The 19,238-nt window shown below is 40.8% G+C and overlaps 1 protein-coding gene across 1 annotated transcript in view; it reads left to right on the top strand.

Moving 5' to 3' along the window:
* Positions 1 to 19,238, top strand: part of sucla2 (succinate-CoA ligase ADP-forming subunit beta) — a 34,286-nt gene that overhangs the window by 10,437 nt on the left and 4,611 nt on the right. Inside the window, exons 5-10 of the mRNA XM_049594684.1 lie at positions 4,386 to 4,514; positions 10,777 to 10,915; positions 11,048 to 11,209; positions 11,736 to 11,878; positions 12,014 to 12,134; positions 17,966 to 18,054. Of these exons, the coding sequence (XP_049450641.1) occupies positions 4,386 to 4,514; positions 10,777 to 10,915; positions 11,048 to 11,209; positions 11,736 to 11,878; positions 12,014 to 12,134; positions 17,966 to 18,054 (783 nt within the window). The remainder of the gene's footprint in view (positions 1 to 4,385; positions 4,515 to 10,776; positions 10,916 to 11,047; positions 11,210 to 11,735; positions 11,879 to 12,013; positions 12,135 to 17,965; positions 18,055 to 19,238) is intronic.

Genomic DNA, 19,238 nt, shown 5'->3' with positions numbered 1-19,238 from the left:
AAAGCTGGATTTAAGCCTCTCTGTCTGAACTGTATCCCACACGCTTCTGATGGTGGTGGAGATTGTTGATCGTGAAGACAAACAGGAAGTTGAATAAAGTATTTTTCTTTAGTACCAAACGTCTCTAGCAAAGAAACGTTGCTGACTGCAATGGCTGTTCTGTATGAATGAATGAAAGTAAACAGCGATTGCACATGTGGAATTTTTAAATATGAAATAATAAATTTATATATGGCTGCACATATAACTAATTAATTGGTCATATGTGCAGCTGAACCTGACCCACCAGCACTAGGTCCACAGCTCGCCCCAAAACTGCAAATCCTATAATAACCATGCACTGTTTGAATAATTCTGCAAGCCAGCACAGTTAAAGTGATCAGTTTGGGACATTTCATACATGTCAAAACTAAAATAATGTATTTTAAAATGGGGGTGATACAGAAAATACTATTTAAATGAATATGTTTTGCTTATTCTGATGATATTGAGCAGCACATCTCCTCAGTTAACGTGTCTGTCAGTAACGCACCTGATTGAAGCGGCTCTCATGTTCCAGCTGCCGCAAGAGACAGAGCCAACACACAGAGTCAGCAGTCAGAGGACTAAAATGTTAACCATTACACTAATTTATTTTACACTTATTATTATTCTCGTTTTATTCTAATATATATATTATCCAACATGCTTGATCCTGACCTGCATGTTCTTTGTTTAACCTGAACACAGAAATAAAATTAAGACAAAATACCACCCATGAATCACCTTTTTTTAGAGTGTCACTGAACGGGTACCTGACTGGGTACGGGACTTTACCTCAAAGATACATGAAACCACAAAGATATGTTATAACGACTACAAAGATACTATGAAAAAAACACCACCAAGTCTTGCGTCCATGTAGGAGAGGTGATGGGGCCTTCTGCATAGCTGTGCCCAGGGGCCCATTGTCCTATAATCCTCTCATGAATAGACGACTCAGGGTTCCCCACACATTCATTTATTTGTGGCCGCCACGACTAAAACATCTGCCTCCACATATAGATTTTCTATTTTTGGAGCTGGACTGTTTATCAGGTGGCTGCTGGAATATATATATACCGTTCAGTTATTATTTGCTCCACAGATGAAGCAGCAGAAAAGCAGTGAAAATGAAACTTAACCATCAGTGAGCTCGGTCTTACATTTGCTTTTACTCACAAACAGCTGCTCCCCTCATCCATCAGTCTGATCTGATCGGCTCTGATCATCTAACTACATTGTATTTTTTGTGTAGTTCAGTGTCTTCAATTCAGTTCAATTAAATAGAACTGTATTTATCCCGAAGGAAGTTCTTGTGCAGAGAATGCTTCAAATTGCATTAACACTGAGTACAGTAACCACAACCACACAGTAACAACCAGTGGGTTCCCCGGGTCAGGGTCTCTCACTGGGCCCAGTTTTAGAAACAGTAGCGTATTAAATATCAGGCAAAATATGAAAATATTCAGGATAAGAAGTGTTTGCTCCTTGAAAACACTTCTTATTCAGGATAAGAAGTGTTTTCAAGGAGCAAAACCAAAACCAGCGCCACATCTTGATGAAGGTGGTGATTGCTGCTGTAGCTGAAGGCCCAGTTTGAATTTTGTTGCTCCTGAAACGGCTCTAATAACAGACGAAGATGTACAGAAGACAATATAATCATAAAAACGAAATTAAGAATATGTAAATTGTCCGCTCAGTAACTTAATGCACACAAGTCATTTTGAAAAGGAAGACGTCATCCTGTACAGGTGTTTGCTGGTTGTTCTGAATTAAACCACTAGGTGGCAGCACAGCCCTAAAAATAATGGTAATGGTCTTTTTCAGCACAGACTGCAGTGGTCTCGTGGCACTGTTTTATATAAGTTACATGCAAATTAGCTTATATTTTAGAGACAGAGACAGCATCCTGCAGAGGTGTCCTCATTCAGCTAAATACATGCTCTGGTGTGATTTGACAGACTTTAAAGTTCATGTAACTCATTAACCTTGTAGAAACCTGCATCTCACATCAGGACAGTGTTTTAGTGAAGGAAATCTGCAGCTATGAACAATTTCAAATGAGTCCAAATCCTCCTATTAGACATTAAACAAATGTTAAGCTTCTTGTTACCAGATTTGTGCTTTTAAAGGATTTCTCTGCTGCCTCAGTGAAGCCCACCTCTCAACCCACATCCTAAAATTAGGGGATGTATTTCACAAAACATACTGAGGCTAAAAAATACGGGTCTTAATCTTATTTTTTAGTGTAATTTACAAACAGGTTATTGCTGAAAACAGTAATATGCTGAAAGACAGAAACAATGAAGGCAGATTTCAAAGTCAGTCAGGGATTACTTGTCAGACAACTGGAAAAAATATCGCAAGTACAGTGGAGGCTGAGTCTGAGAGATACTTTGTGAACATGGCCCCAGATGTCTGCAGGTTTTTGGCAAAAAAAAGACCTGGGTTAGTTTCCCTGTTCACTTCATTTTGGAGAAATTAGTAGAGTAATTCAGCACATACATAATGGGATCATTATTATACATTATACATGCCACAGATAATGATGATACCCACCAGAGATCTGTCTTCTTAATCTTCACTCCTACAGCAGAGAAAAGACAAAAGAAACTCCTCAGGTGGAACCAAACCTTTTATTAGATGGAGTGTGAGATGTAAAGTGCCTCCCTTTGAGATCAGTAGGTATTCAACAGGAAGGATTTTAACATATAGTTGTGCTCACGCATCTGCTTAAGTTACAGTCAGTGTGCAGAGGGCGTGTGACGGAAGGGCCAAAATGGTTTTGAACAATTATCTGTTATTTATCTGTGAAAATGGAACATAAACTTCAGGGACAACAAGCAGCCAGAAACATTTCTTCAATGCCTGTGATGAACCTGAATCTGCAGCTCCCCCTGGCGTAGTGAGAGACTAGCTGTTGAACATAGTGGCGCATTCAGCAGCTAAACAGACAGATATTTCCCTACATGAGTCTGGAAAGTCTTGTTCTCTCTGTTTTCAGGGTTTAGAAAATCTAGCGTGTGACAGGAGACTTTGCCCAATCACCGATCATTTCAAAGAGAAGGTGTTCCTATTGGTTGGTCTGCAAAAACAGATGCGCAATGGAGGACAATCCTGCAGAGAAAGTTGCTATTCTGGCGTTGGCAACAACTGCCTACACTGCCTAGCAACCCAAGAACAGAAGACAGACGATCATAAAGAGAGTCTAAAAGAGAGTCTGACAAAAAACTAAATAAAACTTGTCAGTTGCAGTGAAGCATTTCAGAGATGGAGAGAAAATGTTGCTAATAGTTCAGCATTCTGTGACCAGGAGCCCAAAGGCTCACGGCTGCAGCTTCAAGTTCATGTTCATGTAGCTAACGTTAGCTAGAGCCTCGAATCACAGCGTGTCCTCCGCCTCACTCCCCACCACTACAAACCACCTCTTGGGGAGAAGAGCGGGAAACAACTCTGGAGATGAACCTGAAAGCCCTGACTCCTGCAGATCAGCAAACTTTCTGTTGCTGCCATTACACAGGTTAGACCAGGTGCAGCCACTGGCCACCAGCCCACTGTGACACTCAGCAATGGGGGGTTTGCATTGGCCAATTCAGGCCGCTGCAGCCGCCAATTAAAAGGTTGTCTCTTGAGCTGCTGCTTGCTCTCCTCCTGGTGAAGCAGTCCACAGCGGCGGGGAGTGAGGTGGACGAACTATGGGGTGGCTAGCATCTAATTCTTGTCTCATTTGTGGTCTGGTAAGCAGAGAGAGAGAGAGTGGGAGTGAATGTGGTCACTGTGGTCAGCTCTACAATGAAACATATTAAACACTGGGTCACTGTTTGAAGTGCATGCACACTCCCTTGGTCGTCTGGTAGGAGGAGCTTAGGACAGAGCTGCAGGAGGAGAGATTTCAATGTCTGTCGTTTTATTCCTTCACCTCTTGATTTGTGCCTACCTATTTTGATCGTCTTTTTCCAAGCTAAAATGCCAAAAATTCATCGTGTTCTACAAATACAAAGTTTTGCTGCATTACTTTGTCTTATTTGACTAAAAATCAAACATCTTTTCAAACTAACTGAAATTAACAAGTATTTTGAGATGTCATCTTGAGGTAGAAAACTGGCATATCATTTAATTTATTTTAGGTAATTATACAATCAAAAAATGTATGAATCTATAATATATATAATTGTTAATTACAGCCTCTAAAGTAAGTCCAGCTTTATGTAAAACTACACTCTTTTTGTGGTGAGAATCATTATTGAGTCTGCTTCATTGGATGGAAATTAATCTTCAGAGTGAGATGACAGACTAAAATCTGAAACTCAAACTTCACAGATTTTTCTAATCATAATCTCATCACTCCCTCTTGTGTCCCACAGGGTCCTGTCTTGATTGGCAGCTCGCAGGGCGGCGTGAATATCGAAGATGTCGCCGCCGAAAATCCAGATGCCATTGTGAAGGAGCCCATCGACATTGTGGAGGGCATTAAGATGGAACAGGCTGTCAAGGTACAATCAATAGTAGATGGAAGAAGTCACAAAACACACTGGAGACGCTCCAACTGTGTGGTTTGGGCTGCAGGAGAAATCGAACAGGGGAGGAAGGGATGCTGGGTGTGTTTGTGTTTGTGCTGCTCGGCCGGAGACAATGTCCAAAACTCACGAGGGGCTGCATCTTATTTCTCAGAGGGAAACTCTTTTCTTAACAAGGTACAGGTCCAATTTCTCTCCGACAAATCAAGTCTCAGGCTGGAGAAAAGCTTCAGTCGCCCTACCTGTTGGTTTCTTTCAGAAAGAAAGAAAAATATTTGATATCCTTGAAGATTTATGATTTTGTTTTGATGTCCAACAATTTGCAGATGTTATTTTTGGACACTAGCAAAGTTATAATCAGTCTCCTGGACCTTCATAGAAAGCAACCTGTATTTTTCAGGCAGCTGCTCTGAAATAACCGTCCTGCTTTTGATTTTCCAGTCTGATGGTTATGAACAACACTCAGATGTTTAAAATGATCCATAAATATACCCATGACTGTGGAGGATGAAGCGACTATTGTGATGTTTTATTTACAAAGATGACAGTGTGCCTGAACGTTTGAGCTTTTTCCACACAGAACAAATATTGTCCTTTTGATCAGCTTCACTTTGGTACCAACTACTGTCTGAATGAACTAGACCTGACGTTCATGTGACGTACATGAGACGCAGCAAACATGACATCAAACTGTCTTGAAAGCGTCTGTAATCAATATTCAGATATTGGCAAAACATCAGCCGACTCTTTGCTGTGACATAGATTGCTTGTAGTGATGAACTGAGTTATCACCTGTATGTGTTAGAGTTGGAACAGTTCTGAAACCAAAACCGAAACCACAACACAAACATGTACGTTCCTGGTGTCTTGCACACCCCCTCCCCGAACCATTGCCACCTTGAACCCGTTGAGCTGTCATTACGCTACCAGGTGGAGCTCTCACACTGTTTCCCCACAGTTGATTTTTGTATGTCTCAATTACCCGTAACCCCCCAAGGCAGGAAAAACTGAGATCTGAACTGACCTATGGATTTGGAGAATTATTACATCCCTGCTGCCGCGGAGCATTTTAGGCTCTTTCAGCTCATTGTTTTGGTGTTACTGCACATTTATTGTATTGGTTCACTCTCACTGTTCTCAGAGCATCGCTTAAAAAAAAAAGAAACAGCCACTGTACCCTACCTACAGCAGCAAACAGCTGACGGACACAGTTAAAGACCAGGGGCCTCATTTATAAAAGAGTGCTTAGGATTCATACTAAAAGCTGAAAATGGCGTGCGCCAAAAAATAATCTGATTTATAAAACCGTGTGCACGCACACTTGCACGCAATGTTCTCTTTATAAATCACAGACCTCCTGGAGTTTTGCGCACCCAGATCCGCCTCATATTCCGCCCTCTACACGCCCTAGTTCAACCATAAATGGTCATGCAAATCACCTCATGAATGCGATCTGCATATAAATAAGCCGTCATGCGAGTGTTGTGTGAGTCACAGCGACAGGTGAGAAACGAACCAAAAAAACAGAATTTCTCGGGGACTGAGCTTGAGACCCTTTAACGGGAGGTGGAGAACTGAAGAAAGATTTTATTTGGTGGCCACAGCAGCGGGATCTCTAATAAAAGAAAGCAAAAAAAGTGGCAACACATCAACACTGCTGATGCTGTCAGCTGTGTCTGTGGGACTGCACGGACAGTGACAGAGAAAAAAAAAGTGGTCTGATCTAAAGGTAGACCAAATATTTCTACTTCTTCTTTACCAACATGTAGGTCATGTGTTGCTTTTAAATTTGAGGATGTTTGACATTGATGTGCGACATAAAGAATCACATTTATTAAAGGTGGGGGCAAAAAGGAGTATGTGCCAGTGCCATCTTGCGCAATTACGCACGAGGGTTATCGCAGTATTTATATTTTTATGGCAATCAGTCTGATCAGACACCCGGCCTGAATTACAGCATGAACCAGTGGTATCCCTGTCCCAAAATACAACGTGTAATTTGAAATACAATTCAAAGATTAAAGTGTAATAGGCAAACACGTTTCTTCATGCCGGTTTTGTCATGAATAGCACATGTCTAAGTAGGGCTGATGAAATGAGTGTAACGGTTGTGCTTAATGGCTGTATTTCGAGACATGATAAATGCACTGGAAATATTTAGCTAAATAAATAAATATATTCCATGCAGTCGCGCCGTCCTCTCCCCCTCCTGTGTTCACAGAGTGGACAATGAGACTTTAGAGGCAGTGCGGATTAAATATGTATTTAGAAAGAATTTCAATTCAGGATTTGAGTTGGATTTTATGTTTTTATGAAACAATTATCCCTCACTCCAAGCGCAAAACAAGGCTGCTGGATTTAATTTCAATGATAACGTGGATCTAAGGTGGATATAGCGTGACATTAAATTTGTGTGAGACATCAATAAAAATCTGACTCCACTTCTCCACCTCGCCATCTGCGTCGCCACTTCCCAGTGTCTCCAAAATGTGCGCACGCATGACTCAGAGTTTGCTTACAGGTTTATTTTTATAAATCACAACCTTTGCGTGGGAAGTGGCGTACGCCGCGTACGCCACTTTCAAGCCCCGTTTTGTGCGTAAGCAAGCTTTATAAATGAGGCCCCAGCTGATGAACAGTCATCTTATCCTCATCTATTGGTTTGTATGATTTCTCACAAAATTGGTGCCCCACGAATGATGTTTCGTACTTAACATAAAGTTACGTAATTACCTTTGTTGTGGCTTCAAAATAGTCGCCCACAGACGACATTACAGGAGATATGATAAACTCGTTGTCTTTGGTTTAATTGTACTCACTGTTGGATGATCCGGGTGCTTCGGTTGGTTTAAGAGTTGATTTGTTTGTAGGATGTTTGGAGAGTTGCAGGATGGCGTTATGAATTGATTGTCTTGACTGTCACATTTAGAAGAGAAAGTGAAAACAAAAATCCCCAAACAAACGTTCAGTGGGGTATTAACCGACCTCATCAAACAGTAAAAAGCAAAGATTAACCAAATGGGCAGCGGTTAAAGACTGTAACCCCAAGGCGTCTTCCATGCACCACGCTCACATCAGCACACCTGCCTCTAATTAAAGGTTCCTTAGATGCCAGGTCAGGTGGCGTATAGACTGACTCAAAAAAATAATAGGAAACCAGGACTTGCTGGAAATGGATCTAAAAAACTTTTAGTTACTGTGGTTAGGTTTAGGAAAGGAAACATGGTGACGACTTACCTTGAAAAGACTCAGAGTTCACACAGTTCCAAACATGTGTCTCCTGAGGAAAGTCCTGTGTTTTGCAACCCATCAAACACCCCTATGTGTGTCTGTAGGGGACCGCTTCCTTTTTTACTACTGTTCATTCAGTGGTCATGTGATCACAGCCTTGACACTGGCTCATGATTACGTGGGATATACACAAATTTTGTGCATTACTTTTCATAGGAAAACATACAAACAGTGCATGAGAGAAATCTGACATATTGGAGCTTAGCAGCTAAAGAGACAGATTTCCCTCAGGAGATGGTGGAGACCAAAAACAGCTTAAAGAGAGAATATTGGACTGACATTTATCAGGTGGACACAATCGCAAAAACTGCTCATAAATCATAATGTTGTTGCCGGACATTGAAACTTTTGCTCACATAATAACCAAACAAATTTAAAAAGGCACTTTATATATCAGAGTTGTGTTGCTGGCTTGGTTCCACTGCCCTGAAGTGGCCAAAAAATCACCTCATACAATCTGAAGTCATTTCCAAAGTTTACCAAACATTCTCTCTAAAAAACTCCCAAAACATACTTGTTTCTGTTAAAGTTTTATTTGTTAACCAGTGAACTCAGTTTCAGAGCATCGTCTCAGATCACTTCCCGCGCTGCAGTGTGACCTGACCTTTTACTGCTTCACAAACATTGTTTTACAGTCCTGCAGGTTTTTTGGTCATTATGTCTTTGAACCAGAAAATCACAACAAGTCATGTAACACGAACACACAAATAAAACACACAACTCAAGCTTGGATGCAGTATTTGCAGAAACAGAGGTCAAAAACTGGAATAAAATCTGTCAGGGAATTTGACATTTTCAGTCTTGCTCAGTTGTTGACATGAGCAGACGTTTGTCTTCTCTAGCGTCGTCACTGGTCTATTAGAAGCAAATTTTAAGGTTTATTTTTACACATTTTTGGTTATATTTTTCTTTAATCTTGGCTGTAAGATACCACTCTCTGTTCAATCTCCTAGTTTCAGTCCATTTTCCCTCTCGTCTCCTTTGTGTTTGAGTGTAATTTTGCATCAGATCTCACCGGCAGGGCTTTGTGCTGCTTTGGGCTCTGGATATTGAATATGCTGGTTGTCATAGTGAGAGCAGACACTCAATATATTTGACAGAGAGAAGAGGTGCTGATTGCACCGCTCTCCAAGTAGATGGAGGTCCACTGATGTTTGTTCACTCCTTTTATTTTTTTCTAGGATCAGGTTTCAGACCTCATGTTTTCAGCAGGTTTTCTGTTTCTAGAGAAACAAGAAGAAGCTGCTTGTTCTCTTTCAGTTTGATTGTTTTTCTGATGCTGATAGATAATTCAGAAAATATTGGAGGTGGGAATTGATCTAATCATTTCCCACGGTCATGGAAAAGTCAAGGAATTAGTAAAAATCGTAGAAAGTTTTGGAAAACACTCATGGTATCTCGTTGTTTGTAATGACCTTAATCGTTACAGCAATCTTCCGTCACGTATTGTAGCATAACGGTGAATTTATTTTCTGCAAGTCAGCTGTTGACATAATGTAGCTCTAATATGTGCCAACTTCGGGCTGCACAATGTATTGTTTCAGCATCGATACAGTGATGAGCAATAGTCACTTTGAAGGACGTGCAGTGTCGAGAAAGGCAAATTAATTGAGAAGTTGCACGGTTCTCATTTTGCGTGACTTATCGTACAGGATCTCTGCTGCATGAAAGTCAACATTTCTAATGTTACACATCTTAAAACCTCGCTGAACATTATACTGTCTTTTTGTCTATATACAAAATGTAGATTAACTCACTAATAACCTAACTCCTACGTCAAACCGGACTCTGCACAGGAATACAGAGATACTACTCTTCTGAAATGCTTGAATAAGGAAAAGATTTGTCCAAAAATCTGTCTTAAACTTGGTTAGAAATGTCTTGAAAGGGTCGTTAAAGGCATTAAGAGAAGGGAAAGACAAAGAACAAGAACGGAGAGACAGATAAAATTATAACGATAACAATGCTAATGATGTATTTAATTGTCTTGTCCTTGAATATATTAAATGCAACTCAGCGTTTTAGTTAATTTCTCAGCAGGTCGATAAGCTGATGTCAGCGTTTTCACAGGAGCCATGTAGACCCTCTGAAAACAACTGTAGACAGGGTATAAAGGGAAATACTTCTACTGCAAATGACAGAACAGTGAACAAAAGTGTAAACTAGTGATGTGATGTTAAATATCTTTGTGTTTCTATCGTGAACTGCCACAAAACAGCCTCCCCAGAGTCTCTGGGCAGGTGAAACAAACTGGTTGAGACTGGAAAAGGCTTCAGTTCACATCCAGACAAGTGTGAATCAAGTTAAATATAATAGAGACAACATCTATAGACCAGACTCGACCACTGCAGTCCTGTTATTACTGTAGAGTATCGACACCAAGTTTTAATCATCTGCTTTTTCTCTAGATTGCAGCATACGTAACTGACTGTGAAGTTTCCAGATGTCAGAAATGACCAGTCTTATTTTTTTCCTCACATTTCTACACAGCAAAGGAGCTGCAGCCTCGACCGACTCTTTTCTTTGCTCTGTGGGAGTGACACCAGCACTCATGCAAAAAAAAAATATTACACCTCCATTTTGTATTTAATCTCAAAGAGGAGAGAGTGACACATAAAAGATGCTGAAATGAAAGGTCTCTACAGTTTCTCTGTGGCTGCGAGCCATCAACTGTGCTGCATAATTATCAGTTTGATGTGACGGTATTTTAAAGGGACGGTGTTTACTCTTTAGTTTATACAGATTACACAGCGTAGATAAAACATGTTAATCAGTGAACTGTAGAGGAGCTGATAGGTGGATTTAGTTCCCTTTGAACAGAGCCAGGTCGGCTGTCTCCTCCTGTTCCTGTTTCCTAAGATAAGCTAACCTGCTGGATCTTTGTAAAGTGTGAACATGATGCTCAGTGACATTATTAATAATTATGAAATGTTCTGTGTTGCTGCAGGTAGCAAAGAAGATGGGCTTCCCATCAGGGCTGGTGAACGAGGCGGCGGAGAACATGATCAAACTGTACAATCTGTTCATCAAGTACGACGCCTCCATGGTCGAGATCAACCCCATGGTGGAGGACTCCTCTGGCATCGGTACACACACACACACAGACACACAGCATCTTTTTCAGGAACCTTTCAGAGACTAAGCAATAAATCCCCTAAAAAAGAGAGACTAAGAGCTGCCACCAAAGCCCGAAACCTCTTGTGTCTGTCTGTCACCAGTGATGTGCATGGACGCCAAGATCAACTTTGACTCCAACGCAGCGTACCGCCAGAAGAAGGTGTTCGACATGCAGGACTGGACCCAGGAGGACCCCCGGGACCGGCAGGCCGCCAAGGCCGACCTCAACTACATCGGCCTGGATGGAACCATCGGCTGTCTGGGTCAGTGCTCGGCAAATGTCACAAAGCAAAGGCAACATTTCAGGATTTTTAAGGAGGATGATTTTAAAATCAGATGCCCCATCATCTGGGAAAATAGCTGTTATTATTTTTGGAAAACTGAAACATTGGGCCTCATGCATCTTGTTTACCTGAATCTCTTTTTAATGTGAGGTTTGTTTTTACGAGGGTTTCATCAGACTTTATAAACTTTACAAACTTGTCATAATTCTGTATTTTGAACTCCTTCATGAGGAGTTATGAAATCATAAAACTGCATAACCTGAACATCCTGCTGAACCCCCTTCAAACTCAAACTTAAACTAAAATATGGAAAAAATAAGGAATGAATAGTTGAATATTTGTATCGATCGGCCAATCCAAATCAACTGACATAATTCTGAGTCAGGTACAGCCTCAAATAATAATGTATAATATTTCTGGGATCTTTTAATTTTAAGACACACTTTCCTGCTCCTCCCTTTTTGTATTTTACTTTGAACTAACCAATGATTATTGTCTTCTCTAGTAAACGGAGCAGGTCTGGCCATGGCCACCATGGACATCATCAAACTCCACGGTGGCACGCCGGCCAACTTCCTGGATGTCGGAGGAGGAGCCACGGCTCATCAGGTGACTGAGGCCTTCAAACTCATCACCTCTGACAGGAAGGTAAGAACACATCTGCTGCTAATCCTCCAGGCTGGTTAATGCTTCCTCTGATGTCTGCGTCACCATGATGTTAGTTATTATTAGTTATCATAGCATAGCTTCGTGGTGGTTAACGCTAATGTTGTGTCGGCTCAGGTTCAGGCCATCCTGGTCAACATCTTCGGAGGCATCATGAGGTGTGACGTCATCGCTCAAGGCATCATCATGGCTGTGATAGACCTGGACCTCAAGATCCCCATCGTAGTGCGGTTACAAGGTAGAGAACACACACACACACACACACACACACACACACACACACATGCAATTTAATGTGTTTGGGCTTTCTGATAAATCTCTCACACAGTAAGATTCTCACACATCCTGGAAATCTACAATGATTTAATGACCAATCTATACAGACAGGGACGTCTCCTCTCACATTCTCCAGTTAAACTTTCATTCATATCATAACAGTAATTTAAGACTAGTCCATAAACACTGAGTACAGCATACCATACCATGACTTAGTCATACCAAAAATTAGAAAACACTAACATTGGTCCACAGGGGGAGCCACAGCGATCGGTCGCATTTTAGCCATTTTGAAGCATTTTTCTGTTGTTATAGCGCCACCCAGTTGCCAATTAGAGTTAAATTTCTCCAGTCACCTTGAGGCGTCCTGTTCTACATATCTACCAAGTTTAGTAAAAATCCATATGGCGGTTAGGCCTAGATAAGAAATGAGCTCTCTAGCGCCCCCATTTTGTTTGATGGGGTCAATAATGGAGGGGTCCCCTCAGATTATGTGTGCTCATATGCCTACAAAGTTGCGTGGTGATGGGTGAAACCCTTGAGATGTTCTACACCTTTATGTGATGAGCCACGCCCTCCGCAATATTCATTGCCTTATAGAAGCTCAGTTTTAGGAAGTTTTCCAACTTTTGCCAAGAGGGAACTTTAGATATTGCTCCCTAGATTATGTTCACCCAGTTTCATGCAGATCGCTCAAACTTCCTAGGAAGAGATCCATTTGAAGTGTTTTTCAAAAAATTCAAAATGGTGGAAAATCTATATAAGCGGAAGTTATGGGTTCTTGAGGCAAATGTGTTCCTCATGAGGAGAGGCATCTCTGTGCAAAGTTTCATGTCTCTACCACATACGGGGCATGAGATATGCCCATTCACAGTTTGACATTTCAATCGGTTGCTATAGCGCCCCCCTTTGGCCAATTGATGTAATATTGCTTCATTGGCATCCTCCCATGACCCTCTACCACTGTGCCAAATTTCACATGGATTGACCAAGTCAGTGAGGAGAAAAACGTGGAACACACACACACACACACAGAGTTTTTGTCATTTTATATTAAGATGATGAACTTTATAGTTTTGAACCAGTGCGCTCAGTATTTGGATCATGTGAAGCAAAGTGAGCTGAATTTAGAGGCTACAGCATTCCCTGTATTTTCCAGGATGCTTGTTTTGTATTCTTAACTGCATGATACAACCCTGAACTCTTTTAGAAGCTGAGTTACAGTAAGAACAATTCCAGCTAAACTACATTATTGCACTGGAGCTGATCTGAAATATAATAGTTGACACAGTTTTCCTGTTGAAAAGTTCTTCACAGTGTTTACCACCTTAAGGTCGGCCCATGTGTCAAATTCATATTTAATCAACATTTTACTAAATGTAAGTATCAGATTAGACTTAATATTAAACCTATCACCATACACTTAACATCACTTGTGGTTCCTCCTGTGCTGAGAGAGCACACTGAGAGCTAGGAGACGAGCGGGCAGAAGCTCAGAAGGGAGACCTTCAGTAGCAGCTGCTGCAGCTCTAATTCAGTTGGGGCAAACCTGTGCGCTGGGAGTCACAGCAGGCTGGGTCTGATCTAACGGTGGCAACAGGAAGTTTGAGAACCCTGTTGCTGGTTGAGTTGCTACAGGAACTGAAGTTCCGTGTCTGCCATCTTCTGCTTTGTCGCTTCATCTTTGTTTTCCTGAAACAAATATGACGTGATTTTATATATAGATTATCACAATAGTAGCAGCAACTTCTGTCTGCCTCTGCATTTGAATCAAAGTGATTTAGGCATCAAAATATTGATTAAAAACTCTTTAAAAGAAAGGAAAAAGCCATGCTTATTGTTTTCTAATAATACAAGGTGAAAGTGGATCAAATGAAAAAATATTTAGCATTCAAATAATGATTAAGAAAGTCACCACAGACTGTTGCAGTTACGTCTCAATCCTCTGAGCTAGTTAGATGATAATTTCCTAAATTTAAAGTTTGTGTTCCTGAACCAGTAACTCTGGACTAACTGAGGTCAGACTTTAAATTCAGACATGATGGAGCCATTGTTCTGGACTCAGATTAACCCAATTGTTACGTCTTCCACAAGATGACCAATTTCGTCTATATGTTGTTGACGATGTCCTGCAAATAGATTAAAACACGCTTTAACTGCTCTTCATGTCCTGAGCTGGCCTCAGCCATCAGCCTCTTTACACTCCAGTAAACTAAACACACACACTGGCAGACCTCAGCACCTCCAGTCAGACGGGTTAACAGGCAGCAGCTGGCAGCTCACAGGGAGAACTTGTGTCTGTTTGATGCCTCCTACTTCAAAGTCTGGCTCCTGGAAACATGCAGAGATCCATGAACCCGACTGAACTGTGGATTACTATTAATATGTATTTGTATGCATATGTAGATTCACACTCCATATTGTCGAGGGCAACTGGTGATCAGAAAGCTCGTTAGTCTTTTTGGTGTGTGCGTGACCTTCAGATGACTCTGTGGAGACAGATCACTGGATCCATAGCTCACATCTTTATTCATCCAGCAGCAGCAGAGTCAGGGAGCACGCAGATGTGCTGCATGCTCGTATTTGGAGCCTAAGCAGAGCTGACATTTCTCAGTTCTCCTCAGGGTGACACTTTCCTGCTCCTGTTTTCTATTTTGGAATCAAACACACGTTCACCTCAGACTGGTGCTGCTGAGGTTCTGCTGAGAGACTACGTCCAGATTTATACTCTAATATAAACTGAAGAAGTGCTGCTGCTGCTTCACACATTTTAACACGTGCCAACAAGTCGTCCCGTCTGATGTTTGTAGTCAAAGTCTGACCCACTGAGTGTGAACAGATGTACTCACTAACAGTTTTCATCCATGTGGGAAAAACAGGAAAAGAAATTGGACAAATTTCAAATGTAATGCTGCGGCCATGCTGCCTGCTCTCTCCGGTTTTACGCCAGGCTCGGCTCCTTACAAAGACTCCTTGCGAAGCACTCCTCCGGGGGGTTTTCGGACCTAATTGTATTGCGGAGTTTTGCACAGCGGCGACCGGATCTTTGCTCTCAAACCACCAAAAAATGTGATGGCACAACAGTCTCCTTCAGTACGTTATTCCATGCTTTCTTTTGATTTTCACATTGGCTAGTCATCCTGTTTAATTTGTCTTCTGATTAAATCGGAACCGTTGAAACAAGTTGTAGGAAGCCTCTGCAAGTAATTGGTTGCTGGCAGACACTCTGTGCTGCGATAAAATGGTTAATCAGCAGTGCCGTGCACTGTAGAGCCGATGCGCTGCTCGTTCTGCCGGCCTGAATAGAATATAATGTCTATAGCCTTACTGTTGTGTACAGCCTTATAGACTGAGCTGAGTAGTGATGCGCGGGTCGACCCGTAACCCGCAGGACCCGCAAATGGATCTGTGGGTCGGGCAGCAGTGATCGTCTGTTAAATCTGTCTGTAAATGATAGTTTGACATTATTGGCTATTACTGTCATGGCATCCGAAGGTACTGATACGTTGAGCAGGTGACAGTCCGCGGTCGTTTTCAGAACACACTCCAAAAGAAACTTGTTGAAACTTTAAACAGTAATTTATTGTACAAAACGGGGGAAACAAACGTTGACAAAAACGGTTCCATAATTCATATTAAATTCAAAAGATAACGAAAAAACAGCTACAAGTTAGAGGGAATAGTGATAAAGTGGTAAAACTTGGCATTGATCCACAGCCTCAGACGGATGCGCTCAAGCGTGCCGTTCGCACAAGCTCCGTTGGTAGGCAATACTGTATTTTCACATTTTTAACAATGCAATTTAAAAGTTTTGCTTTTTATTGATAACCTACATTTACCAACAACAAAAAGACTACATTTAGCACCAAAAAATATGTAAAACAAAAAAAAAAACCATAATAAAAAAAAGTAAAAAAAAAAAAAAAAAAACGAATATCGAATACCAAATTTTCATAACGAATACCTACCCATAGAAACGAATATTCGAATATTTGGGTACAGCCCTACAAACAAGACAACAGCCTCGAACGAGACAGCACAATAGTAACAAAGTAAAACTAAAATTCGTTCAAAATGGACGCTTTAAGGTTCCTGAGAACAATCATTTCAAGTGGTATAGGTTCTGTGTTTACAACTGCACTCTCCTCCTCCACGTCTGTCCAAATCATGTTACCTTGTGACGCAGTTGGATTCATGTTATCGCGCAAGAATCACGATATCACCAAGCAGCAACCTACGGAGCTCAAAATGAAGCCCAAAACTGCACTTCCTCTAATGGCCACTTGAGGCTCTTTCACCCTTCTCCAGTGGCTCCCTGTGGCTTTGGCAAAAAATTATTTCGAAATTAATAACGACTAATAATTGTCATTGTTCAATTTTCGTAGGCCTTGAGTGAAACTTACATTCTCCATTGTAACAAGGTAAAGCCTATCCATAGAATTAAAAAAAAATGTTTCTATATTTCATCAACTAAATGTGCGTCATACAGCCTGTCACCTTTTACTTTAAATTTTGATGAACCTCAATAGTGATGGCTTGTCCTGGAGCTCCCAAGCTAAGCTAGCCATGGATTGTGGATCAAAAAAATACTCCTGGAGAAATAGAGAATTGAACAGTGTGTGGACGTATTGCTTGTACCGCCTACCCTGCAAACTTAAAGTACAGTTCAGTAAAACATATTAATAAAGGCTCATTTAGACCTATTAGTGATGTTAATCTGTGAATTTGGATTTACTGTTACCTTCATTATGAGGCTCAAATATGTTCTGCGGCTCCAGGCAGATCATTTGAGAGCTTTTTTTGGCCAAAAATGGCTCTTTTGATGCAGACCGTGCAGAATAAACATGTTTACAGCCTGGTTCAAAAAACAGATTTGGTCTCTATAGCTAATTTCAACTTTCTTGACAACTGTGCAGGGACTGAAAAGTGTTCATACATTTTATTAAGGTTTAAAGTTACACATAATTAAGGGCAGGCTGCTTTAAGTGACAGGCTGTCTGCTGATCCTCGGCTTCTCAGTCAGATCCACCCCTCGCTCCTCCACAGCGCTCCAGCCTCTCACCCAGATATGGTCACCCCTGGCTTCAGAAAAACAAGATGGCAAACGCCAAATGTTAAACTCTAGGCTGACATCACTGGGCTGCATCCTTTATTTTGGACAGTATATGCATGTCACCCAAGAATCCAGCCCTGATTTGCTTCATAGACTGTCTTGAAAGCCTCTAATTGAAAAAATGTTGTAAGGGAACCTACTTTGTAACATGAACGCTGGATTTCTTCTGGATTTACTTAAATTGCTTTCCAGAGTTTTAAAACCCTGTCACAGAGTATTTGAGTCCTCGTTGCAGTGTATTGATCTCTGATAAACCCTCAGACTTCTTGATCCGTACACAAACGTCCTGGATAGACTGACTTCATCAGGTCTCAGAATCACTGCCTTTAAGTTCAGTATCGTTTTCAATATCAGATTTTAATATTTCTTGAGTATAATCTGAAGTTGTGTCCTGATAGTTCTGGAGGATGGTTATCAGCAATCACCCTCTGTGATTATCCACAGTGAGATTCAAAGAGAGCTCTGATCACCACACTAAGAACCCTGCGGTAGCATCTTAAAGATATGTTAATTTAAAAACAAACTAATGTCACTGCAGAGCCTCCCTGACGCTGACGCAGCTGCATTCTGTAAAGCTCATTGTATGGTGGAGAATATAAACAGAGCAAAGTGTTATTGTCTCTGTCCTGTGAAGGTGTTACACTGTTTTCAAAACCTCACATTTGTCTTGTTTTTTTAAGGAACGAGAGTGGACGATGCCAAAGCTCTGATCGCTGCCAGTCCGCTGAAAATCCTGGCCTGTGACGACCTGGACGAGGCCGCAAAAATGGTACACACACACTCAAACACACACTTGAGCACACACACTGCCATGTGCTGCAGGTAGGGAGATGACCAAACAAACAGCTGTCTGTTAAACCTCCAGGTGTGTGTGTGTATGAATCTGTCTTTATAACACACACTGACCAGCACAGGAAGCAGATGAATCTTCATCATGTCAGGTGTCTCCCACAGGTGTGATGTAGCGAGGTATTAATCTGCCTCCCACTGATGAACATCAAATTCATCTTTAACTTTTTGACCTTTTTCTTCATCATCCTCTGTTCATGTCATCATCTGCCCTCTTTTCTTTTCAGTACTGAAACTAAGAAGCTATGTAAAGACATGAACTGTGTTTTTATGTATTTTTCTACAGTCAAACAGCTCTCAGTCCAAATCATGTAAATCAGGTTTTTGCATGTCTGCTGCACAGCTGTAGATTTTGGATAGATTATTTTTTCCATAAAGCTCCAGGTAGCCGCTGGTTTCCATTTATTTCCATATGGTATGAAAATCCTATAGCAGACCAGCGAAACATGTGAGTGTTGAGGTAATTATTATAAAATGCCTCTCTTTGATGTGTCTCACATTGTATCTCATTAAGAGCTGCACCTAATGATTATTTTATTGATTAATCTATCCATTATTTTTTTGATAAGTTGACAACCAATTTATCGATTATTCTAAAGATTTTTTCATCACTCAATTGATATAACACTTAAATAACCCAAAAAGAAACACTAGTCTCAGAAATATTTAAATATTTTACTCAATTGTCTTCTCTTAAAAATAATGACATTAGCAGCATATTTTAAAATAAGTCTTATTTCTGCATCACTATTGTGTTATGATAATATTTTGAGTCAGAAAAGCATTACTGTAACACATACATTAATTACTGTATATCATAGCAGCATAGCATCAGGAGAATCAGTATTTTGCTGAAGTACTTGACCTTAGACTTAAAATGGTTATGACGTGGAATTATTTCATCACTGCAGTAACATGCAGTTAAGATTATTACTTGCAAATGCATTTTTGCATCAGTGTGAAAGTAACAAACAGTTAGTCTGGAACGAAAGTTTAAGCCATTTTGTCGCTCGTGCATGCTCGTTAGAATAAACAGAAAATATAAAACAGCCGGATAACAACAATCAGTGGCGGTGCGGAAAGTTTAAGTGACTGCTACTAACA

This window comes from Epinephelus fuscoguttatus, linkage group LG13 (genome assembly GCF_011397635.1).
Source record: "Epinephelus fuscoguttatus linkage group LG13, E.fuscoguttatus.final_Chr_v1".
NCBI lineage: Eukaryota > Metazoa > Chordata > Actinopteri > Perciformes > Serranidae > Epinephelus > Epinephelus fuscoguttatus.
This window is presented reverse-complemented; position numbering and strand designations above follow the sequence as displayed.